Genomic DNA, 26,107 nt, shown 5'->3' with positions numbered 1-26,107 from the left:
GACATTGTTGTGTTCAACCGGAAGATTTAATTTCATAACAATTCAAGCAACAACAAAAGGCAGGTGGAATGAGAATGCAGCACCGCCACCTTGTGTTCAGTCAGCCGCTGTGCAGGCCCGTTTCGTTATTATTATTATAATACATAATGAGCAGCGCATCTCCGGTAGTTTCCAGGGACAACGTTGGTAGCCCGATGGTAGGAATAGAGCTATATTATAAATTGTTTACTTCTGTTTTTTTTTTCCGAGTTACTTAAAAACAAATGAATCAACTTAGTTGATTTCAGCTATAGATGTAGGGCTTTGTGATGCATACAAGTATACAAGTATTTTACATAGATTGAATCATTTGAATATTTTCTTTACAGATTAGTTTATTATATTCACATTGAATTGTACACATGCACTAATTGGAGTATGGTGTGCATTTTCCACGATAAGCAGTGGTTGAACCAAATATCCAAGAACAACTTTTTACATAAAAAAAGAATAGTATACCTTATCTTTAAATCATTAAGATATACTACAGCGAGGCAAATTTATCTAGAAGAGATATATAGAGTCATATACACATTAATACCTCAAGTCAAGTCTTTCAGCTAAACCAAACAATGCTACAAATTTTCTTGATAAAAATTGCACTTTGTTGTATCAAAAATCCACAGCTCTAACTTAACATCACCTTCCGAATTAGGAAAGATAATTGTGTTTGGCATTAATCTCTGCTCTGCTGAAAGCAAATATTAAATGATCAGTCGTGATATTTCATATCGATCAGATCAATGAATCTGCTGATGACGGTAAGGCCATGTTTCTGTACACTTTTAAGAAATAAATACTCCACTTATTTAAAAGACAGCATTCTACAGGAACAAATTACTGGTCCCATCTGCTTAAAAACTGTGTTCGCTTTTCCTTTCCTATCCCAGGTACATTGCTTTCAGCAGAAAACTGAAAAAAAACACACAAATGCAGAGAACAACTAACTGAACAGAATAATAAACGGTACACATCAATACGCAAACAGCTAACATAATGACAAACAAAACTAGAACCCAAAACTAGAACCAAGTTGTAAGCAAAAATACAAATGATCAGAACAACAATTGAATTTCACACAATATCAATATATATCCATGGATGCCACAAACGCATGCCTCTTGTGCTTTTTAAGTGAATGTCGAGTTTTGCAGGTTGAAGCGTGGTCAAAATTCAAATGAATAACCTCTGGTCGGGTGTATGTAACAGTTCACTCCAACATTTAATTTGGAGACACACAAAGTAAAACGATTCACCCTCAACAGTGATTTGTAAGCATTTTTTAATATGTGTAAATCAATTAACACTTCTGTTAGCTTACTGGTTCGTTCTATAGCAGCACCTTCTTTGTGTGTTCACAAAAATGTCATCCAGTAATCACAAGTAAAATGGGTAAATACTTGTTCTGCGCATGCACATATGCACACACAGATACGAGCGCACACACAAAGGGTTATGCAAAGTTCATTTTAGAAGTCTGTCCTTTACGGTGAAGGAGTAGTTCATCAAACAGGATTTTGATACATAACAGTAACAGTAAAACCAGGTATAAAAATATATTCATTTGTTTTAAATGAGCATATCACAGAATATTTACATGAGGATAAGTATATCTCATAGTATTTTTGCATAATTGCATAAAAAGACAAACCATTAACATTAAAAAATAAATGATACACTCAAATTGCGCACTTTTCCAGAAAATGGCAGTTTGGACATTCATATTATTATTGACCAAACAAAGACAACCAGAGTCTACGAGAGCGTTAACCTCTTATTGATGTCCACCAAAATGTCAAATATGTGAAGGAGAGGTGCTACTTGGAAATACATAAGTTAAATCCCCTAAAAGACGTCAACAAGACTGCGCTTTACACAAAAATAGAGAACGGTTGTGGTGTGGAGGAAGGCAGCATCTTTACTTCATCTTGGTTTGTGTGAACATGAAGCGTATTCATCAGTGTGGTTTTTGCCGGGCCGCAGGGGGAAAAAGTCGCCCCCCCCCCCCCCCCCCCTCAGCACACACACACAGTGGCTTTTCCGTGCTGCTGGAGCAGAGAGCAGGTAATGCTGGATGAGTTGTTCGGGCCTTTCTCTGTGCTGACCTCGACCTCCACGGCCCTGCCCCCGTCCCTGTGCCGTGGCCTTTTGGCGGCCTGGTCAGTCGCGGCTGGCGTGCTGGTGGTCCGTTTGATGCCGGGCTGCGGCACGGCGGCACTTTCCCTCAAAGCCTCTCCCTCGACGGCGAACCGCGACGGCGGTTCACAGTCGGACTCGTTGCACGCCGGGCTGGCGGCGTAGGGGTTGGACGAGAAGATGCTGAACAGGCTGCTGCTGCTGCCGCCGCCGCCGCCGCCGCCGCCGCCTCCGAGCAGGCCGTCGGTACGCTCCAGACTGGGGACCAGCTCGCACACGTCGGGGGCCTTGTCCGGCTTTGGAACCGGCTGCTGAGGTGAAGGAACAAAAGACAGCAGATCTTCATCACGGAGCACACGATGACCCAATGTGTTTTTTGTGAGGTGCCTAAAAGGGTTCATTCAATTCTTTGGCTTTTGATTTACACCCCAGTGGAGTAAATAAAAAGCCATGAAAAGGATTGTGCCTTTTTTGGTACCTAAGCGGGTCAGCAAGTGCCACTGCCGCCAAACATTGATAAACCATCCCAACAATTGAAAAGGCATCGGCATCAGCCCCGAAGAAATCCATATCGGCCGACCCCAAACATCAATCAAACGTCTGCCTTCGCCCCTCACCCTGAGGATCAGCGTGTCCGAGCGGGATATGGAGGTGGGGGGGCTCTGGGACACCCGGGCCAGGTCCAGCAGCACCTCCTCGTGGTGCAGCATGTCCTGGGGGCTGCCCGGCTCCTGCAGGGCGATGACAATGGCGCTGGTGTTGTCTGCCCGGAGCATCCGCTGGCGCCACCGCAGCAGCGCGTGGCTCACGAGCTGCCGGGCGCTGGACACGCCGCACGGCGCCTGCCACGGCCACGGCGGGACATTGTGATGATTGGGGGGGGAGAAGGAGGAGAAGGAGGATACCACATTTGCATAAATTTGCATTGGTTTTTAAAACCGTGTTTTTTCGTTGTCGTTTAGAATTGAGGTGAGTTGAAGCGCATGAGCGTGACACGGTGGTACAATGCAGACGCAATGTCTGTCCCAGTGCGCGTGTATTAATAATACCATGGCCTCGTCGTTGTCCTGGCACATGGAGATGGCATCCTGGGGAGGCACCATGTTCCAGAGGCCGTCACTGCCCAGAATAATATAGCGGTGCTTTTTAGGGTCCAGGGTCACCACGCACGTGTCTGGCTCAGGTGACACCACGAATTCACCGCTGTAGAAGTCATAGCTCCAGAGGTCACCTGTTGGGGGGGACATGAGAGGAAATACATGTTCTCGTTCTGTTCCTGAACATGTTTTTTTATGACAATGTAAGAGCATACATTACTTCATTGGTTCAATTCCAAATGAACTTATAGAAATTGCAGATTAATTACTTGGTAGGCGAGCTACCAGGACATCCATGATTTGAAATGTATATGACAATAATCTAAATGAAATATGCAAATAGACCCAATAGGTCGTTTGCAGTCACATCCATGTCATGCAAACTTCAGATGGAGGGAAGGAAGTGAAAAGGAGAATGTCAAGCAACAGTACTGTGTGTGTGTGTGTGTGTGTGTGTGTGTGTGTGTGTGTGTGTGTGTGTGTGTGTGTGTGTGTGTGTGTGTGTGTGTGTGTGTGTGTACAGTGTGCAACCAAATGTGCAAGAAAGATACTAGGATCAAAACATATGGAACAGATCCGTATTGTATAAAAAAATAATGAATTGTCACTCAATATTAGCTTAGTTTAACCGCTCTAAAGTCAGTGGATACAGTACATTACTTAACTGCACCATAGATACATAGCTTGAAAGAAAGCCTTTAAGGACTAGGCGTTTGACTTTGTGGCGTGGGGCTCGGTTCACGATTTGGGAACCAAAAATACTAAAAGGATAATTTGCACCATGGTCAGGGAATGCTTTTGGTTTTCAAGTAAAAAATGCATCTGAGTCCCTACGCTATGGATGGGTAATACCAAAGGTAAAAGGCACACTCACCTCGCCTGATAGCATTGTGTTAAAGCACCAGGCTTGAACACACCATCAACCTCAAAGAAACTAACACCAGAATACATCATAACTTATGCCCAGTGTGGGCGTATCCAGTGAACACTTCCTTGCCCTCCATCTCGTGTTCTGCGCCACTGGTGTGTGTCGTGGTTATCTGCAAACCACCACCTTATTGCCCTTTTGACTTCCAGGTGACGTCCTTCTTCTGCACCGAATGGAGTCAAAAGCCGTTTCTCAATACCAAGTACGCGGACTACGTTCTCGCGGACTTGGAAGTACGTACTTGGCAAGTCCGGACTTTCAAGTACGGACTTCCGAGAACGCGAGTACGCACTCTGCAACTGGAACAGCAGCGGACTCGATGATGCATTCTGGGATATTTAACGGTCCCGAGTCCACACGAGTCACCTCCGATGCGTCCTCGGTAGAACGGCCTCATCGAGAACGCATCGAGAACACACACAGGTTTTACGACAGTACTCACATACTCGCGTACTTGGAATTGGAACAGTGCTTGGGGCTACCACTGATGACGTTTATCGAGAACGCAAGTACACGAGAACACACGAGAACGCGAATTGAGAAACGGCTTATGTTACTGTGTGCCTTTGCTCTACTCACCCAGCGCCCTGGCCACTGCCAGGAAGGGAATCTGGTCGATGACGGTGCTCCTGCGGACCGGACCATTGTGGCTCAGCCTGGGCCTCTTCCACACCACCCGGTTCACTCCAGACTTCTTTATGACGCTGGGGGACGGAACGCACACACACACACACACGCACACACACGACGACGATTAAACAGTCGCCTCGGTTGGCTCATCATCCGAATGCTCATCGTTTTTAGCGTTCGTTTCCGAGTGCGTCCAGGATGTTACGGTAGTACCGGCATTAGTAACGGCGGAATGATAACATAAGACGTAAGATGCGTTTAGGTTTGAGGCCACGCGGAAAAGAAAGAGCCGTCTTTTCAATATTAATATGATGCTTGATGTGGGACAAACGTGGGGATATTTAGTTGAACGTGCGAATATTTGTCTGGGGAAATGAATCAGGACGGTTACATTTAGACCATCTTTATTTCCTTTTATATAGAATTTTTAAGAAATCTGTATCAGTAAATCCTGGATTGTGATCGGGTCCTCGGGTCTGTGCCATGGCTACACTACACACACACACACTCATATGCTATAACTCAACGTTTTTATGCTCATAGGCAAGGCAGACTCCAAGTGCTTCACATAGAAACATCGTCATACAATAAAATGAAAACAGATAAGTGAAGGAAAACAAAGGCAAAGCGTTTTTTGTTTTTTTTAAGAATAATAATAATACTTCTAGAGAACATTTGTTTTTGTTCTGACGTTGTTTAGTGAGGGTGAGGAGACTCATCAGATAGTCGAATAGAGCTGCTTTTTTGTCACCAGGCTCTACTCTGCCTGCATGGGCTTGCAGGTCCAGTGCTGAGTTATCACCAGTAGACATGCTGGAGACAATGACATCAATGTTAGCCAGATAACAGTTTCATCTGCTATTGTGAGACGTTTGCCCTCACTCCCTTTATCACCAGGGCTGCTGGGATGGCAGAGTCAAGTAAGTGCGCGTGTGTGTGTGTGTGTGTGTGTGTGTGTGTGTGTGTGTGTGTGTGTGTGTGTGTGTGTGTATGTGCGCGTGTGTGCGTGCGTGCGTGATTAGTAGATCTATCGGTGTCATCATAGTTTAATCTACAATAGCCAGAAGAGACTTGGGTACTATCAATAATCGATATACTAGGAACTTGGGAAACAACTGTCTAGTTGTTTAATAATTAACAGTCAATGTAATTTTACTGCATTCATTTAAGTATCCATTTTTTTTTTTACAATGAACAGCTCTATATACTACTATTACTACTGCTACTAGTAGTAGTAGTAGTAGTATACTAGTAGTAGTATACTAGTAGTATACTACTACAGTCAATGTAATTTTACTGCATTAATTTAAGTATCCTTTTTTTTTTTTATACAATGAACAGCTCTATATACTACTACTACTACTACTACTAGTAGTAGTACTAGTAGTACTAGTAGTAGTAGCAGTAGTAGTACTAGTAGTAGTAGTAGTACTAGTACTAGTAGTAGTAGTAGTGTTATCTCCTGAAGGCCTCCAACCTACCTTCCTCCGAGCCCTTCGATCCGTTCCCTCTCGCGGGGCAGTTCGGGCTTATGGTCCTGCGTGACTTCAACCGCTTTGATGAACTGATCGCTGGAGTCGTCCTGTACCCCCAGGACCACGGCCGAGTCCCCGACGTGGGCGACAAACATACGGTTGCCCCGGATCACGACGACACTGGCCGTGGTGCCAGATGTACTGGGGAGCCCGGTGAGAGTCTTTGGCCATTCGGCTATCATGGAGACAGAGACAAATACACCGTTTAACCAGCTGTCTGTTTACTGTTCTCTTGACACCCGGGGGATTCGACCCAAGAGCGCACTTCTGACAAAAACAATTAAAACAACAAAAAACATAATACATCATTGAATAAGACAATTTATATTAGCAAATAAGTCATTATTTACTGTGCAAATAGATAAAATTAAGACTGTATGAACGTTTAACGACCCGAGGGACGTAGATGCATTGACAGATCATTTGAAGAGCACAAGCATGTTGTATCACATTGGTATTATTATCACTATGTCATTATTGTTTTAATATTGAAACATGTTGTGACAACCAGAATGTAATTTGCAAAATTGCGTTTTGGGCCTACGGTCCCAAAGTAAAGACAACACATACGTGCGTATTATATGAATGGCGCTGTGAAAAATGCTGACATTCCTACTACGTAGTTAGCCCAGTTATCAAATTAAATAATTGTACGAAGAGAAGACTCGTGTAAGTATAAGTACTGAGAATGGGCTACTGATTGCCAGTATCGATCATAAAGGCTACGTCTAAAATGCAACTTGAATGACATAGCATGCCCGGGCATGTACGATCATTTGAAGCGATCATGACAGCGGGTCAAAGAATTGGAAATATGTTCACTTTTAGGCCTGCGTGTTTTATGGATTCTTCCATTATTGAAGGCCTGTGTGTCTTCATCATTTTTGAAAATGATATACATGAGCTGTATATATAAATATACATATATATCATCAATATATATGATCTGATCAGGTGAGAGAACCACCAACCATAACCTCTGGTGGGATGCGTTCCAGCGCAGCCCACCAGAGCACACTACTCGGACACTGGTGGTATGGCAAGCGGGGATGTCCCCGTGTGTCTACCTGGCCCGAACCCGGGGCTCCAGAACCCGGCAGCAAACCCGTACACACAAACGTAGAATCTAGTCGGTTGGGTGAACCGTCGGGTACTACTACTACTCACGCAGCTTCTTCCACATGGCGTGGTGACAGGCGACGAAGCCCTTCCGTATGGCACAGCACACCTCCTCCTCGCACTTGGACCAGAACCCCCGCTGCTTCTTGATGAACTCCCACAGATTGTCCCGGGCGAACTGCGCCGCCTCGCGGCCGCCGTGGCCGTCGAACACGGCGAAGAAGGCGACGGAGCGCGGCGCGCAGCCGCCGGCACCGTCGGCCGCCGGTGTCCGGTCACGGTGGTCTGCGGACGGCGGCGGCGGCGGCCGTGTTTCGACCGGCGGCTCGTCCTCGACCGCTCGTATCGACGTGGCTTCAACGCGCGGGTGGAGGTCTGCCTCCGTGGTCCGGGTGGGTTCGACCACCACCACACAACCGGTGGTGCCGGTGCCGGTGGTGCCGGTGGTGGTCCCACTTTCTTCGTCTTTCTCGCCCGTCCTCGACACCTCCTCGCCCGGCTCGGGCTCCACTACGACCTCGGTGACATCCTCCATGTATTTTCTGCCTCCCTGGTCGGTGAAGACACTGACCCGCATCAGCAGCGCTGTTTCCATCGCGAGGAGAGAATTAAAAAAAACGGGGTGCTCCGTAGCTATGTCGCCGGAACCATAAATTGGATGGACACAAAAAAGAGGGATATTAAGTGGAGTTATTTTTGCGCCGTTAGTGTCCCAGCCTTTGTTTATGTTCGAGCTTAGTAGGCATGCCCGGGCGTGATGACGTCAGGGGCGTCTGCTGCTGCTGCTGCTTCTTCTTCTTCGTGTGCGTCGGGAAAGAAAATAATAAGCGCTGAACGCCGACCGACTCTCTGACGCCCCCCCTGGTGGTGAGAGAAAATAATATCGCACATTTAACTTTTTATAGTACTTTTTATAGTATAATAATATCTGATACGTATGTATATTTTACATACCTTTTTATTTGATTGTTCACCTGCTTTGGCAATGCAAATGTATACTTCTCATGTAAAGCTCTTTTGAATTGAATTGTATTGAAAATAGGATCTAAACACCGACTGACTCTGTACCGCCCCCTGGCGGTGAGAGAAATTACAAAATGTAAACATCGACCGACTCTCTGACGCCCCCTGGCGGTGAGAGAAAATAATATGTAAACACCGACCGACTCTCTGACGCCCCCTGGCGGTGAGAGAAATTACAATGTAAACACCGACCGACTCTCTGACGCCCCCTGGCGGTGAGAGAAAATACAACGTAAACACCGACCGACTCTCTGACGCCCCCTGGCGGCGTGAATATAACAAGCGAAACAGGAGATGTATGGGAACATTTTATGGCGATAACATGCACACATCTAAATAATCAAAGCAAGCGGAAACAGCCAATACAAATATCCCAAACTATTTTTCTCCCCCCCCCCACTTATATCTCAATGCAGTGCCACACGAGAAAAAAAAAACAATCTTTGGTCGAAGACAAAAAAAAAAAAAAAAAATCCACTATTTTCGCTGCTTCTTCGGGTCTCTCTCCGACGAAATGTAGTGAATAATTCAACCAATTTTACACCGACGTGCAAAGAGAGAGGAAAAACGCTGCTCTATTTTTAAAGAAGTGCGGCTGCATCACACACACACACACACATCATCATACGACGACGTCATCCCGTCGGCGGAGAGAGACGCGGAGCGACGCGCAGCGAGCAGAAGCAGATCGGGCGGACGACACATCGGCCATGAAGGGGAGAAACATGTAAAAAAAAAAATCCAACCGGGGGGGGGAAGAGATCTACGTTGTTGGAATTCAGTGACAGTGGCTCATGCTTCTTCTTCTCGATCGAAAGCCCACCACCGACCGACACGTACGATACGAAGTGTGTGTGTGTGTGTAGGGGGGGGGGAAACCCGGGTGTAGTGTAGAGTAGATAGATAGATAGCTTCGATAAGCGGAGGGGGGGCCCGGGGGAGGGAGGACAGGTAGCGAACAAGACAAACGCAGAGAGTACGGAGTGAGTTTTTTTTATTTTTAGGGGGGGAGGAGGAGGAGGAGGAGGAAGAGGAAGAAAGGCAGAGAGTCAGAGAGAGAGAGAGAGAGAGAGAGCGAGAGAGAGAGAGAGAGAGAGGAAAACAACATGGCTGCGGTGGAGCTCGAGTGGATCCCGGAGACACTGTACAACACCGCCATCTCGGCCGTGGTCGACAACTACGGCCGATCGAGGAGGGACATACGCTCCCTGCCCGAGAACATACAGTTCGATGTCTACTATAAGGTAAGGAGGATCATCATCATCATCACCCCCCCCCCGACCCGGCCCCGGCCCCGTCCCGTCGTCGTCCACCACCACCACCACCACCACCACCACCCCCGGGTGTCAGACGACGTCGCTGTGGTGTCGGGGTCGGTGGGGCGGCCCGTACGCCCGTCCGTCCGCCCGTCCGTCCACGCCGAGCGCGGTGTGTGTGTGTGTGTGTGTGTGTGTGTGTGTGTGGGCATGGAGCTAGGTGGGCTAGGTGTGTAGCGACATGCTAACGACAAAGTTGACGAGGGGTAGACCTCTTCTGTAAAGGGGATCCGTGTAGGTCTTTGAAGGGGATCCGTTGGGTCTCCAAAGGGGATATGTTAGGAGGTCTGGCAGGTCAGCAACCTCGACTTTAAAAGGGATCTGGTTAGGAAGTCTGCTGCAGGGGGGGGGGGGGGGGGATCTGTCAGGTCTTTAAAGGGATCGGATAGGTCTGCAGGGGATCTGTTAGGTCCGGCAGGTCAGAGACCTCCTCTTTAAGGGGATCTGTTGGGTCTACCAGACCAGAGACCTCCTCTTTAAAGGGATCTGTTGGGTCTGCCAGACTAGAGACCTCCTCTTTAAGGGGATCTCTTGGGTCTGCCAGACAAGAGACCTCCTCTTTAAAGGGATCTGTTGGGTCTACCAGACCAGAGACCTCCTCTTTAAGGGGATCTGTTGGGTCTACCAGACCAGAGAGCTCCTCTTTAAGGGGATCTGTTGGGTCTACCAGACCAGAGAGCTCCTCTTTAAGGGGATCTGTTGGGTCTACCAGACCAGAGACCTCCTCTCTAAAGGGATCTGTTGGGTCTACCAGGTCAGAGATGGGTTTGTCATCCGCCACAACACATAAAGACACACTCGTTTTTAAAGGTTACACCGCCAGGCTGAGAATACAGATTCAAGCCTCCTCACAAATGCATCTTTCTCATCCATGCAAAACTAACGTTGGGTGGTTACAGACAATTTACCAGGGCAATTCGTGTGTTTTCTTTTCTTGGCAAACGTGTTTCTCATCTTGGTCACATACATACTGTCTTTTATACTTTGCTTTAGGGCTGTAACGCTTTGGTGTAGCCAGAATACTAACGTTACTTTCTTTCAAATCGCCTAGTACAAATTGATCTCAAATCGCCTTTAAACCTTAATTACTTAACGATGGACTGGACGGCTTTCACCATGTTGTTTCGTTTTGTAGTTTTTATTTTTATTTTTTTTACAGCTTATTATTCTACAATTGAAACGATGCGTATTGAATTATGAGAGAGTCGGTTTGCCAGAAATGAAGTCGGTTCACAAAAACGGTCGCTTAAGCCACACAAACGACTTATTTGTTTTGTGAGAACGGGTAACAAATATAGTACATTAGGCCACGCCCACATGTTATGGTCGAGGGGGAAAGAGGCTTTAATGAAAAACACTTTTCTTATTGCTGCTCTTTCGTCGTCTAATAGTTGAATGAATATTTGCAACACTGTCCTTAAATGAACTGATGATAATTGATTTAGGCCTATTTTTTTTCCTGTACAAAATACTGGCAGGCCTGCTATGTCATCATTATCTTCGGATTTGTTTGCAAGCTGGTCAACATCGTGTTGCGTTATGTTATTTCAATATTGAGCATACCAAACGTGATTTCAGAGTATAATCCATCCTAAAAACCTGTCAATCGGTAGGTTTTACTTTTTTTTGTATTGGTTCTGATTGTGCCAACCAAATTCAACAATAATACAATTCTTGTTCCAATTCCTGTCATGGTTTAAGGCTGAAGATTTTGCAGATACTGTTATTTTCAGTAGACCATGAGCAATTCTTCAGTGATGATTTTGACAGCAACGACTTTTTGATATTTATTTGTATTCCTTGTAAAACAAAAAAAAAGCAAGGGCACAAAAGATGCCACCGTGCTCTTCAATGCATTTTGTCAAGATAACGATTGTAATGAATGATACTAACGCCTTTAAAGCACACTCATTTTTTAAATGTCAGTATACAACTGTTGGAATGGATCGTCATTCCAACAGTTGTTGGATCGGTCGTAAAATATTCTGTACATATTTTATGTATCTCCATACATGACCAGGGGTTTCACCATTAAGTAACTTTACCATTTTGTTCAAACGATCTAATACGAGCACGTGCAGCGCACAGGGACCTCAACACATGAGCTCAAATGAAGTAGACTGTTGATGAACTGGGAGAAGTCAATAACATGGGCTAGTGAATTAATCCCCTTGTCTCATAATTCATTCCCAGCGTTCAGTGATATCCCTACACCAAGCAAGCAGATGTTATGTTACAGTTATTACTCTTCTATCTGAAGTTCATATGAAACGCATGCATTGCTAAACTAATCCAATGTGGACAGGGCTATAGCCATGAGCAAACGCGTGTGTAGCACATATGATTGCTAAACCTATAGGGAGAACCCAGCCTATCTACATTCTTCTGTCCAGCGCTGTCCACTTTGAGATGTGGTATGGGTGCTACTGCAACTACACTTGTTACTGTGTTCAGTTATTGATTATTTTTCACACATTTTCAAGCAAAAAATAATAATTCATTCCTTTTATTCATATAGCACTTTTTGAGGTTCTCAAAAAGACGAAGTTTACAACACCATAAAGTCCAAGGGTAAAATAGAATATTGCTATCAGTCGTCATCAGTCGTGGTGTTTCCAGGTCCTGTTTTTGGCAGGGCAGACTGGAATTTGCATGGTGACGTGTTTGTGTTTGTTTGTAATTTCTTTCTTTCTTTCTTTCAGCTTTACCAGCAGGGCCGGCTGTGCCAGCTGGGAGGGGAGTTCTGCGAGCTGGAGGTCTTTGCCAAAGTTCTGCGGGCCTCAGACAAAAGGTAAGTCGGAGTACGGATATGAATGCTAGTCATCCTTGGAATATCCACCTCTCAAACAAATCTACAATCTTAGCTCTAAGGGTCAAGAGTAAAATGGTAAATGGTAAATACCGTATTTGTTAATGAGAGATTAACAGTTTTATTACACAATGAGGCGTGGGGTTTTAATTCGGATTGATTAATAAACATGAACAAGAATAAATATATGGTCCACTGTGTGGAGTGATGCGATTCATGACATTTCGCACCAATATATTCCAAAACTCCCAATAGCCGTTTGATTTTTTTTTTTTGAATGGGTGAGCAATTGTGATTGAGTAGTATGGTAGAAAATAATGAAGGTTTAAAAGGATATCTCTGCCATATGTTTGAAACAGTAGTGGAAAATAACCGGGTCAACAGGGTGGGGGAGGGCCTTGTCCTGTCATAACACCTCAGAGGGCTCCTGGGCTGACCGGAGACCACCAGACAGGCGTTCCTCTAGTCAATGATATCAGCCTATTTCTCAGTTCACTTAGATCATAAGTATAAGTAAGGTTTAACTTTAAAGTATAAAGCATACAATAATATAAGATATGTATTGTTACAATGAAGCCAAACGTTAAACACTTGATATTACCTGGCTCTCCTTGGTCAACAAGAGTTTACATGTGTCCCTCATTCACGCGCTACAAAAGATGAGCAAGAGCCGGCACTCTGACGGACGCTTACATGTGTCCCTCGTTCACGCGTTAACAAAAGATGAGCAAGAGCCGGCACTCTGAGGGACGCTTACATGTGTCCCTCGTTCACGCGTTAACAAAAGATGAACCCCAGACCGCCTCATTGACGTACAAGTGGCCCCTCCAAAGAGACTGGCTCACGTCCGAGTGAGAAGAGACCCCTTGCTGCAGTTCCCCTTCCATATGTTCTTGAGATGTGTATTCTGACTGACTTCACTCAATCCATACTTTTACTAAAAGTCAGACAGTACCAGCTTTATGATTGTGACGCATGTATATATGCCACAGACAAATAAAGTGGCATTATTAACTATTACAATGCATGTTTTACTGTTTAAATGAATATTGGTTTTACTGGGCTCATCTCTTAAACACATGTGATGAGTCATGGTGATTTAAGATCAGGTTATAAACAAGGCGATGAATGGACTTCAATCAAAGACCTCACTTCATATAATTCATGTGTAATCTATAACTTCATGTAACTACAATGTTTAATGTGTAACCCTGTTTTTATGTAATTCTTGCTAAATAACTATATTACTGAATGTATTGTGGACAACGGGGAACGGGAAGGCCCGTGGTTTAGAGCGTTGTGATTGGCCAAGGGCATGCTGGGGGAACAACGCAATGGGAATATAATTCGGGTCTTGACGACCGTTCGGGAGTTCTTTGACAAACGACTCAGGTTTTGCCGTCACTCTGCGTAGTGACAATAAAGCCTCGATCATTCAACCCTAGTCCATCTCGACCTCTCGTATTTTGCTAGAGTATTATTAGGTTGGTTTTATCCACAAAAGTAGTTGACGACTTCAGCAAACTTTGTGATTCTTTTTTGTGGTTCCTTGATCAATGTGTACTGTTTTAACTGAACATTATGTATTGTTTTTGTCCTCGACTAATCATTCCTCCAGACACCTCCTGCACCACTGCTTCCAGGCCTTGATGGACCACGGAGTGCGGGTCGCCTCCGTTCTGGCCAGCTCCTTCAGTCGCCGCTGCTCTTACATCGCAGAGTCTGACGCCCACGTCAAGGAAAAGGCCATTCAGTTTGGCTTTGTGTTAGGTAACCGTAACCTTGAGTCAACCGTATCTGCTCTCTACTTTGATCGTAACATTCCACGAAATAAAGGATCTTCAGAGGTGAACTATAACAGGAGTATATTGGATATAATAAGATGTTGTACAACAGGTAGCTCCGACCAAGATATCTTGTCGATTTGTCGACTAGATATTAGAGACATGCAGGCCTTCGAGAGCATGGCAACGTGTCACCGCGGTCAAATAATCTCTGCTCGGTAGAAAAGGGCAAACATAATGGCAAGCATAATTATGGCATGGATGTCTTGCGTTGTACTATTTCAACATATTTTCAATAGAGCACACCTGGTCTTGTGATAATGGGTTGGGTTGGTGACATGCAAAAGCTGTGTGTGCTTGCAAATACTGTCGTTCCAACACCTCTTCTTTGTCATGGATTAACGATATTAGTATAAAAGTCGCTGGGAATCCTTAATTTCACCAAACCTGTGGACGTGAACACACATGCGATCAAACAGTAATCAGTAACAATAAGTAGTAATAAATGACGTTGTTCGGGACATCCATTTTAAATGTTTTAAAAGCTCTCTCTGTGTGAAAGAACAATCCTGGTGAGGCATAATGAGAGTGTACGTCTGTTTAGCGGCCATTCTCGCTGCCGTTCAAACAACTCGCTTGCATTTAGAAAATCCCCAGTTTGGTAGGCTGCGAGAACTCGTGGATCGTCTAGTACTGCGACACCAGAATGCAGGCAGCTCTGAAAAGATCTGCATTGTGTCTCTGAATCCTGACGTGGGTCTTTGCAAATGTGGGGGACTAGAAATCATCCACTGTTAGGTTGTTACTAAGCCAGGGCCGTCCTACTTGCTGGAGTGGTAAATTAGGTTTTAAATTAGGTAGGGAACGTACAGACACATACAGAGTGTTTTCCAGTTATTGGCCACATGTTCCCGGGAAGGGAGATGCAAGATTATGGTTGAGAGGGAATTGCCCCACAAGATGAATACATTTTGATTCGGTTTTTATTTGGTTGCTAACCGTTGTCTTCACAATATATCAAGAGATAGTGTGGCTACCCCATCAGTATTGGTGCTTCAGACGGGAACATGGTGCTCATATTGCTGAATTAAACACTGTTACGACTTTGAACAGGTTGAACAAGATTGCGCGGTCTAGAAATTAAATCACGAACGCCGCGTCGTCATTTACATTTTGTAACTGACTGATTGCTCTTGCCCTTTAGGTGGCTTCTTGTCAGACGCAGGATGGTATGGAGATGCTGAAAAGGTCTTCCTGTCGTGCCTGCAGCTGTGCACCCTACACAACGAGGTGCTGCACTGGTATCGGGCGGTGGAATGCTGTGTTAGGTATGTGTCCCGAGTCGTAGTTTTCTCGTGTTCAATTATTTGCTCTGTTCTGCTCCTGAATGAGGAACCGAAATCCTCTCAGATGCTTTACTTTGGAGTATAGCCAAGCGCTTGCTTGCATTGTCTGCATGTAAAATTAAGCTATGTGGTCACTGTTTTGTAGACATGAAGCAAGTTGTTCACTAACTTGCACGCCTGCACGTTCTAAAGGCGAGCAGCAGCCATTCAATGAGCAAAATATGAACTAGTGATGGAATCACACGTTACCTTCCTAGAAACACTGCATGCTCAATCAGCTGCTCTGCTTTTCTAAACTCTCGCTTCACCATGCCTTGCATATAAAACGCCCATAAAAAGCCTTTATTGTTGTTGCTAAATTTGCTGAACATTTTCGGCGTCTACGTCCATTACTTTAAATCCCTGTGGTGAATTACACTCTGCAGATATCGCAACACCCCAGGCCTCACCCTGTTCTGATCCCTCTGCACGTGCCTCCTTGTTTCCAACAGGTTGCTCCACGTCCGCAACGGGAACTGCAAGTACCATCTCGGGGAGGAGACCTTCAAGCTGGCCCAGACCTACATGGACAAACTAGCCAAACATGGCCACCAGGCCAACAAGGCAGCACTGTACGGCGAGCTTTGTGCCTTGCTCTTCGCCAAAAGCCACTACGATGAGGTACGGTGCACATACCTTTGTTCGGAAGTCTATCGGCTGATGAATACATACAATTTTTTATACTTGTGTAGGTTATTTTATTTAAAGATGAAGGATGAAATAATTCAGTGTTATTCTTATTGTCATGTCAGGATACACAAATGCATGTACAGGGTACCTTCCATATTCTTAACTTAACTTAACTTAAAGGACAATTCCGGTATTTCTGGTTTGTCTAGGATGAAATAGAATGGTTGACACCGACATTTTGACTGTTGGTCCTGTCTCGGGTATATGGCTCATTTCAAATCGCCCCTGCCTGCTTCAGAATGGCTGGCTACGGGCATTCACAAACCTGTCCTTAAAACAACCCTAAACGTTTGTTTTCAGAAATGTGCAACTCACCGAGTGGTTAGTGGTTGTTTGTTGATGTTCCAAATCAAGTATCGTAGCGAAATACAGTTTCTGTCGTGTTTTATTTGGTATTTTGTAAATCCATTGATTTCTGTTGGAAGACTCATTGCTCGTTGACCGGAAACGGAAAGAGGGGCTGGTTCTAGTCTTTTCACTCGGTTCTAGCCCTACTGTTGATACGGAGAACCGAGCGAAAAGACTACAACCAAACGTAAACGGCCCCATTTCCATTTCCGGTCCGGTTTCCGTTTCAATGGGATTTACAAAATGCCAAATGAAACACGACAGAAACTGTATTTCGCTACGATACTTGATTTGGCACATCAACAAACAACCACTAGCCACTCGGTGAGTTACATATTTATTAAAACAAACGTTTAGGGTTGTTTTAAGGACAGGTTTATGAATGCCCGTAGCCAGCCATTCTGAAGCAGGCAGGGGTGATTCTAAATGAGCCAAATATCCGAGACTGGACCAATAGTCAACATTTCGGTGTCAACCACTCTATTTTCATCCTAGACAGACCAGAAAGGGGGCTCAGTGTTCAAAATACCGGAATTGTCCTTTAATATTCTGTGTTGGGGGATAGGGGGCATACCTCATAGTTGAGTGGTAGAGGCCGGTGTTGTATAGAAAGAACACAATATCGAATCCTTGCCTTTTTATCTTTTAGGCGTATAGATGGTGTATAGAAGCAATGAAGGAGATAACGCCGGGGCTGCCTGTCAAAGTAGTGGTGGACGTTCTCAGACAAGCATCAAAGGTAAAGAAATCACCTGACCTTGAGCTTATGTAAAAAAAAAAAAAACACAATCACAATGTTGGTTGGTCAGCTCTCAAAGCCGTTTTCCACACCAATGTGCATCGTCTTCTTGTTGTTCATGTGCGTTATGAATTTACGTTCTCCACCTTGTCAAATGAATTCCCACATTTTTGTCTCCATTAGGCTTGTGTGGTGAAGCGAGAGTTTAGAAAAGCAGAGCAGCTGATTAAGCATGCAGTGTTTCTAGCAAGGTAACGTGTGTGTGATGCCAACACCAGTAATAAAAGTGAATCACTTTGTCTGTCTGTCTATCTGACCCACATTTGCTTTTGCTTTTTTTTTGTTGCAGAGAACATTTTGGACACAAGCATCCCAAGTACTCCGACACCCTGTTAGATTATGGGTTTTACTTACTAAATGTAGACAACATATGCCAATCTGTTGCCATTTATCAGGTATGCATAACAGTGGTGTTTACTTGATCACCAATACTCACTTCGTGGTTCTTTTGCGCCAGCGCTTGTCCGCTATCTACCACTCACCATGTTCACCATGTATGTACAGACGGCACTCGACATTCGACAGTCCGTGTTCGGAGGGAAGAACATCCACGTTGCCACAGCCCACGAGGACCTTGCCTACTCCTCCTATGTGCACCAGTACAGCTCTGGGAAATTTGATAACGCTCTGTGAGTAGCAGACTGTTTCCACCAAAATGACCCTGAACTTTTAGTCCCGGGAACTACATAATCAAGCGACTAAACGTTCCGTCAGCCCCTTGTTTTTCTGCGTTTTCACCACGTTCTAAAGACCTGCGACTGTTTTAGGGAAATTAAGGTTATTTTAAATCAGGCCCATAATCAGGCCCCCGTGAGAAATACTGAGAGAATAGGACCGAAAACATTGTGTTAGGATGCAAATATGTAATGTTCCAATAAGAATTGCAGTGAAGAAGACGGATTCAACCCTCAACCCTCATAAAGCCAGTGAATACGAGCATATGCTCCGTACTTCAAAATATGCTGTATGTTTAGAGGATTCAATTATGGAGTTTGATTTGTAATCCAATTGTAAAATAGAATAGTGAATGGCAGTTTGGGGACGAGGGGACATTTTGGGGGGTAAAATTGGTATGTCAAGGGGATTTACGATGTGTCTAGGATTTCTCTCGAGACTTCTACAACCCTAATCCAGTTCGAGGGCGTACTGTAATATGAAATGAAAAATCCATCTGCTCCCCTGGAATGTTTTTTTTTTAAAGGAAAAATATATAAATGATTCTATATGTGCAACATTTCTTCCTCCAGATTCCATGCAGAACGTGCCATAGACATCATAACTCATATTCTGCCTGAGGACCATCTGTTACTGGCCTCTTCCAAGAGGGTCAAAGGTAAGCCGAGACAGGGAACACATTCAGGAAGTGGTGCCACTGTGTATCATAAAGAAGGCATCTGGCATATCATGTTAATGTGCAATTACCAATGATGGACAAGAGATGGTGCTGTTCTCAAAGTTAGATTGTTGGTGATGTCAGGGGTTATTATTGTTATTTTGTCATTTCTCTTGTGGCTATTTTGTCATTTCCCTTGTTCCCATTGTCAGTTTTCTTCTCACCGAATACATACTAAAGTATATTGAATTCAGCAAAGAAAACTTTGTGAACTTAGTAAACTTGGTGCTGCTTAATTCAGAAATGTTTTTTTTTTTTAAGTTTGCATGCCCTAGACATGTGTGTGATATTTCACATATTGGACAGTTTCAAAGATGACATGCCGTGACTCAGACCTCGTTGTTCCGTCTGTCAGCCCTGATCCTGGAGGAGATTGCCATCGACTGCCACAATAAGGAGACAGAGGAACGTCTGCTACAGGAGGCCCATGACCTGCACCTCTCCTCTCTGCAGCTTGCCAAGAAAGCGTTTGGGGAGTTTAACGTACAGACGGCAAAACACTATGGCAACCTGGGCCGCCTGTACCAGTCCATGAGGAAATTTAAGGTCAATGCCGTTTGCTGTGTATGGGTGTGTCGGAGTGTATGGGTGTGGATATGCAACCTTGCAGAACTGTTCCCTTATTAGCGGAACTCCTCTACCTCTCATAAGTAACCACTTCCCATTAATCAAACTGAAGAAGATGGATGCAAACTTAAAAGGCATCAAAAACACAATAGTAATAAATACTAATAAAATATGTGAGCATAGGCAAGACAAGGCAACTTTATTAATATAGCACTTTTCATACACAAGGCAGACTCTAAATGTGCTTCACATATAAACATTGTCATACAATAAAAAGAAATTAATGAGTAAGAGATGAGATGAGTAAAAGAAAAAAAAAAGAGTGAAATAGATAGAAAATAAAGGCAAAGTTAAAAAAGCATTTTAGAAAGTGCAACGTATTTAAGATCAGATCAACGGTCTCTCTGGTATACCCACGTCGGGACTCCAACCCGACCTAAAGGAACTTGGTCCTTTCCCTGGGACTCCAACCCGGATTCTAGGACTCTAACCCAGACAGAACTCTGGTCTCAAACCCAAAAGCGTAGAAAAAGGTTAACCAGCCTTGAACTGAAGTCTTGAGAATTGGTTTGCATGCTGGAATATATTGGAATACACAGTATGCGCACATTTGAAATTGGTGTACAGAGTATAGGGGTCTGAGTCAGTTAAAATCAACCTGATTCTGTTCAGTCAGCATTGTTTTTTTTTCCACCGAGCTGACGTAGCAGAGTCCTGCTAGAATACACTGGGAGTATTGGGAATAAAAAAAAAAATATATATGTACAAACAGGACATGTCCTCTTGATGCAAAACCCATTTCAGATCGGTTGATCCAATGTAGTGTATCGATCAAAACGGGTCCATTTCCGGGAGCTGATTGCGGTGTCTTGTGTGTGTTTGGCCGTGGGCAGGAGGCAGAGGAGATGCACATCAAGGCCATCCAGATCAAGGAGCAGCTCCTGGGCCAGGAGGACTACGAGGTGGCGCTGTCCGTGGGCCACCTGGCCTCCCTCTACAACTACGACATGAACCAGTACGAAGACGCAGAGCGCCTCTACCTGCGCTCCATTGCCATCGGTAGGCCTATGTCTATAGATCTAGAGCCCTGAATCCTGGTGCGTGATGACCCCTCGTTGACCGCGCACTCACCGACTTATGGGCGCGCACTTTTAATAATAATAATAATTATTATTTGAATTTATATAGCGCTTTTCTAGACACTCAAAGCGCTTTACAGTGAAGGGGGACCTCACTAACCACCACCAATGTGTAGCACCCACTTGCTGTGATGCACGGCAGCCAATCGGCGCCAGAACGCTCACCACACACCAGCTTGAGGTGGAGAGTGAGGGAATTAATGAATGAGCCAATTCTATATATATATATAGGGGGATGGTTAGGGGGCCAGATTGAATGAGCCTGGTTGGGCAGTTTTAGCCAGGACACCGGGGGATCCCCTACTCTTTGCGATAAGTGCCCTGGGATCTTTCATGACCTCAGTGAGTCAGGACCTCGGTTTTACGTCTCCTCCGAAGGACGGACTTTTACAATAAACTCCTTAGATTAGCACTAAATACATTTACGTTCAGGGCATTTAGCAGACGCTTTTATCCAAAGCGACTTACAACAAGTACATTTGTCATAAGAAGTGAACCAATACATCGCCGTGTTCATAGAACCAAGTGCAAGCACTGACAATCGCCAGGCCGACCCCATTCCCCGTACACAGCAGTGATGGCTAGGCTACTGCAGATGCTACACAACTAAGTACATGCTACACAACATGCATGCACAACCACAATTAAGTACATGCTACACAATTACAGTACAATGAATGAACACAACCTGTATGTAGTGCGTTCATCAAGTGCCAGGACGTGCAACAAACAATAGTGCAGCAGACAAATAAGGGACCGAATGCACATGCGTCATGTTGTTTTCATAATTCATAATCGGTCGCACTATGGTTACCCTTTTCACAGAGGCGTCCTCGCGGGACAAGGCACGAGGAGTTTTTGTGTGATGAGCAACACCTGTGTGTTGGTCCCCCTTAGGATGACGCCTCCTTAATTGCGAAAACGAAAAATGTCGTTGTGTAGGGAAGAAGCTGTTCGGCGAGGGCTACAGCGGCCTGGAGTACGACTACCGCGGCCTCATCAAGCTCTACAACTCGGTGGGCAACTACGAGAAGGTGTTTGAGTACCACAACATCCTCTCCAACTGGAACCGACTCAGGGACCGGCAGTTTGCGGTGGCCGACGCCTTGGAGGACGTCAACACCACGCCGCAGCAGACGCAAGAGGTGGTGCAGGCCTTCCTCCTGGCCCAGACCCTCGGGCCCCCCGCTCGGCCAGGCCTGGGCCCCCCCGTGAGGGATTAAAGGGGGCAGCGGGAGGGAGGGAGGGACCCAGACACTGGGGGGGCCCCTCCGTGAGGGATTGCAGGGGGAAAGGAGGAACCTTTTGGCTAAGGTTTGGTGGTGGATGGTGGAGGGTGACAGAAGGAGAGGATGTGAGTTCCCAGAGGACCCTTGTGAGTTCACACACATTTATTAGGGATGTACCCCCGAGGAGAAGTGTATATGAGATGGATGGATGGATGGATGGATGGGTTGTGTCAGCAATGTTGCCATTACACATCCACATGCTTGGCTAAGAATATGTCTTATCATAACCACTCAACACAAACCGCCTAGATTGTTGGATCAGTTCACTGGCTTCCCTGACTACAGATTAGACTAAGACCTTTTTAAAAGAGAATAAACAAGATGCATCTGCAAGTGTGGTGATTTGAGATGGAAAAGGGACCGGGTTTTCTGCCTCAAACCCACCCCCCCTCCAGGACCACAAAGGACACAACCTGACACATCTTGTTAAATGTGTCCTCGTCCATCGTGACCAACGGTTTCATCATCAATGTGTGGTTTTCTTTTTCAATTCAGCGAAGCAACATCAGTCGAGTGTGAGTTATGCATAGCTTTTCTCAAAGGATAGAGAAGCACTTAAGGGTAAAGTTTAGGTTTGATGTATTTTATTTCATTTGCAAGAAAGTCATGGAGGTCCAATAACTACGAAAACGTGACCGAGTGAACCATCTTCCTATAGTTTACGAGCATATAGTCTGTGGATTGTTTGAACCAGTTACTTTTTTGTTGCACACAAGGCTGGGGGGCTTGTTAATAATTTGTTATATTATATTCTGAGGGTCGGGGGAAGGTAATCCCCAGCGAATTCAGAGTAGAACAGACATTGCTTTATTGAAGACCCAGTGAATCCAAAATACGTTTATTCTTTGTTGCTCTAAATATGGTCATATTTCTCATTTGGTCGGGAACAAATTATAAATATATGCCATTTGCTCACTGTTGCTAAAATCAGCCCGTATTTTAGAGAAAGCGAGTGAAGAATTCTATGTTATGTTTCTCCCGAAAACACTAAAAGGCGGGTAACGGTCGTTTTCGTGACGCCGAGGGGCCTTGAAGTAAACTCCCCGACGAAGGGACGGCGGCGACCGGGTGTTAGTGGCCGGGTGGCGCGCTACCTGGGGCGGGGGTGGACCGAGAAATTGTTTGGCCTCTTTGACAATTTTAGTATTGTGTGTGTGTGTGTGTGTGTGTGTGTGTGTGTGTGTGTGTGTGTGTGTGTGTGTGTGTGTGTGTGTGTGTGTGTGTGTGTGTGTGTGTGTGTGTGTGTGTGTGTGTGAGAGAGAGATGCAGATCCGTGGAGCTTGTTCTGGAAAGCCGTTGATTTTGATCCGAGCGGGGGTTTGGCTTGTCCGCGTCCGAGTGAGGGTCACGCTTCCAGGTATACCGCCATGGTGACTGGGGCATGATCTACAACGTCGCCGACTATATATAAGACCAGACTGAAAAAAAAACAAGTCACAAATTAGCCGTGGGTAGTAACATGCCCCCCCCCCCCCCCCCCCCATCCTTCCTAGAACTGAGGATTTAAAAAAAAATTCTTTGTTCACGTTCCAGCTGTCCAGTGGGTTCACTAGCTCCTTAAAAGTGGCAATTATGTAGGCCTGTCATTTGATTTCCTATTGAATATAGACTAACTATTTTTTTCTTTTAAAAACAAGGGATTTAAGGAGAGGAGAGCATTGTGTGTACAGGTTGCCTGGTGAGGTCATTGGCCTTCCTTTTCTTCTCCTTAATATATTTAATCTCAAAGGGGGTGTAGTGTGTGTGTGTGTGTGTGTGTGTGTGTGTGTGTGTGTGTGTGTGTGTGTGTGTGTGTGTGTGTGTGTGTGTGTGTGTGTGTGTGTGTGTGTGTGTGTGTGTGTGTGTGCGCGCGCACATGCGTGCGCGCGCGTGTGTGTGTGTGCGCGCGCACATGCGTGCGTGCGTGCGTGCGCGCGCGTGTGCGCACATGTGTGCACACACAGTTATTTGTGGGCATGCCTGTGTGCGTACACACATGCTTGAGATTGTGTGAGTGTGTCTTTAAAGCAGAACATGCAGACAGAGCCCCTGGGTGCCTCGGTGCTCCCCTGACGACTACCAGCCTTACACCAGCGGTCAGTTCTCTGCCGGTGGGACCCCCCCGTGCTATGTCAATGTGCTAAATGATTCAAGCCCTCGAGGACAAATGCACTGGGGGGACCAATGTTGCGTGTCTGTGTCTTGGCCAGCCTATGATCTCCCCGTGCGTTAACGACGATCCTCTGCACTCGGTAACCTCACCAATTTCCTCATTATTCAAAATGTTATGCCTCCCCTACATACCCCCCCCCCCCCCCACACTTTTCTTTCCTCTCTAAATAGCGAACAATTAAAGCATCCCCTTCCCCTCGAGTCACTCCCTGGTAGAAATCCTTGTAATTTGTCACTCTGCTGTTGGATGTGTCCTTTTTGCGATTGTGGGACTGCTTTAGATTGTTTGGTTGTGCTCTTGGCTCTAGAGGTGGCTCAGCAGATTCTTTGGCATGACCTAGCACTCCACCATATTCCTTTGCGTATGAATAACACAGCCCTGCAGTGTTTTCATTGGTGGGAAGTGTAGTCTGTGGCAAGTTCCACTGAGCCACTGGTGGCCCTCTCCGGAATGTTGTCCATTCAATAGTCGAATTGAAGCATTGGAAGGAGAAACCATTTCCACCGCAATTGTGAATGTTAACCCCACGGACGCATCCCTATGCCACAGGGTAGACTATTTGAGGCACACTTTCTCTCACAAAATGATGTGCACAGTGCAAGTGTCATTTCACAAATGTTGTCTCCCAAGTATTGGTCCATGTCTAATGGTTCTATTCTTCAGCACCACACAGACCGATAAATATTGTATGAGACGCGACATAAGAGGGTCAGCTTCGTTAGAATGGGAGATGGAAGTGGAGGTTTGGGAATTATTGTCGAAAGGAAAAAAATATATACAATTTGTTCTAAAGTTGATCTGCCGTTTTTTTTTAAGGGAGTAGATTGTGTGCTAGATGGGTTGGTTGGTTCGGATAGTTTCGGAGAAATGGAACTTGAACTTTCTTGACATCAAGGATGGATGAGGTGAAACATGTTCAATAAAGCTGTGATCTCTCCAAAAAAGTGGAGTACCTGTGCCTAATTTCCTGGGAATCCCTGTCAACCTATGACATACAGTAACTGTTCACAATATGACATGGTAGGGTACGTGGTTGCAGAAAAGTAAAAATATATACCACAATTGGCTGACTAGAATAAAGCTGTCCTCCTCCTCGGTCAAGTACATTTCCATTGAGGAACAATAAGTTCATTGGAGTTGATGGTTCCTTTTCCAATAAATCTTCTATGTAGCTGAACAAATAAACAACATACCTATATCGCAATTATTTGTCACATAGTTAAAATATCGAGGAGACCACTGAAAAGTAAAAGGACATTTATTTGTGAGGGGAAACAAAGGGAAGATAAGGTGACCAATGGTGGAAACAAAGGGAAAGGAAAAAAAAATCAAACTAATCTAAGCTCCTTGGAAACAAAATAACCACAACCCTGACTCGCCTAGCTTGCGACATTAAAACAACTCATGCACGGGTGGCATCCATCCCTTACCTGTTGTCTCTAAGACAAAGGTAACACACTCCCTTGGGCTACTCTGTACTATACTCTGTACTACTCTATCTACTCTGTAGTATGTACAGAGTAGCCCAAGCTTACCTAGCCGCTGTCCCAGTGAGGTCAACACAAGGGGCAGGTAGCAAACAGCAAAACAGACTAACAAACAAACAAACAAACAAACGGGGAAGACTCGTAGCACATGGCAGCAAGTCCAAAGGAGATTGAGACATTCCTGGGGTGTAGACATTTATAATCCTGGTTACAATCAGGAATATAAGGAGGATATGGAGGTAACCTGTGGGAAGACGGAGGGAAAACAAGACACGACCACAAACACAAGGGCTACTGGCAAGGCACGTAACAGCTGGTTACGCATTGGTCAGGTTTTCTTCTGCCGTCGCTCATGGTAAATACACACCGTTTTTCAATTCATATAAAGAAACATTAGAAAAATATATATTTTTAACATAAATATACAGCGTAAATAAGTAAT

The 26,107-nt window shown here is 45.0% G+C and overlaps 2 protein-coding genes across 3 annotated transcripts; one reads left to right on the top strand and one right to left on the bottom strand.

Moving 5' to 3' along the window:
* Positions 1-356: 356 nt before the first annotated feature.
* Positions 357-8,177, bottom strand: ppm1db (protein phosphatase, Mg2+/Mn2+ dependent, 1Db). Of its 2 annotated transcripts, none has more exons than XM_084466684.1 (6): positions 7,533-8,177; positions 6,312-6,540; positions 4,780-4,904; positions 3,225-3,406; positions 2,793-3,017; positions 357-2,486 (listed from the first exon to the last, which is right to left on the bottom strand). In XM_084466684.1, the coding sequence occupies exons 1-6, from the start codon at positions 8,077-8,079 to the stop codon at positions 2,055-2,057; spliced, it is 1,740 nt and encodes a 579-aa protein (XP_084322810.1). In that variant the 5' UTR covers positions 8,080-8,177; the 3' UTR covers positions 357-2,054. The 2 variants fall into 2 exon arrangements, with proteins under 2 accessions (XP_084322810.1, XP_084322811.1); XM_084466685.1 differs by having other exon boundaries at positions 357-2,483.
* A 1,212-nt stretch (positions 8,178-9,389) lies between these two features.
* On the top strand, positions 9,390-25,113 carry appbp2 (amyloid beta precursor protein (cytoplasmic tail) binding protein 2). The gene is made up of 13 exons (XM_084466910.1): positions 9,390-9,751; positions 12,526-12,614; positions 14,251-14,402; positions 15,621-15,744; positions 16,254-16,422; positions 17,489-17,578; positions 17,762-17,829; positions 17,928-18,033; positions 18,143-18,267; positions 18,886-18,971; positions 19,387-19,577; positions 20,492-20,657; positions 21,680-25,113. The coding sequence occupies exons 1-13, from the start codon at positions 9,614-9,616 to the stop codon at positions 21,958-21,960; spliced, it is 1,785 nt and encodes a 594-aa protein (XP_084323036.1). The 5' UTR covers positions 9,390-9,613; the 3' UTR covers positions 21,961-25,113.
* The last annotated feature ends 994 nt before the right edge of the window (positions 25,114-26,107 follow it).

This window comes from Micromesistius poutassou (assembly GCF_964030765.1).
Source record: "Micromesistius poutassou genome assembly, chromosome: 4".
Classification (NCBI taxonomy): domain Eukaryota; kingdom Metazoa; phylum Chordata; class Actinopteri; order Gadiformes; family Gadidae; genus Micromesistius; species Micromesistius poutassou.
This window is presented reverse-complemented; position numbering and strand designations above follow the sequence as displayed.

What these genes read in the sequence shown, in the direction of transcription:
- ppm1db (XM_084466684.1), bottom strand. Translation starts at nt 8,079, where the DNA reads ATGGAAACAGCGCTGCTGATGCGGGTCAGTGTCTTCACCGACCAGGGA. An exon ending in CGCCATGTGGAAGAAGCTGC is followed by an intron (nt 6,541 to 7,532) that starts GTGAGTAGTAGT and finishes TCTCCATGATAG; the next exon opens with CCGAATGGCCAAAGACTCTC. An exon ending in CGGACACGCTGATCCTCAGG is followed by an intron (nt 2,487 to 2,792) that starts GTGAGGGGCGAA and finishes CCTTCACCTCAG; the next exon opens with CAGCCGGTTCCAAAGCCGGA.
- appbp2 (XM_084466910.1), top strand. Translation starts at nt 9,614, where the DNA reads ATGGCTGCGGTGGAGCTCGAGTGGATCCCGGAGACACTGTACAACACC. An exon ending in GGGAAATTTGATAACGCTCT is followed by an intron (nt 18,268 to 18,885) that starts GTGAGTAGCAGA and finishes TTCTTCCTCCAG; the next exon opens with ATTCCATGCAGAACGTGCCA. An exon ending in CCTGCGCTCCATTGCCATCG is followed by an intron (nt 20,658 to 21,679) that starts GTAGGCCTATGT and finishes GTCGTTGTGTAG; the next exon opens with GGAAGAAGCTGTTCGGCGAG.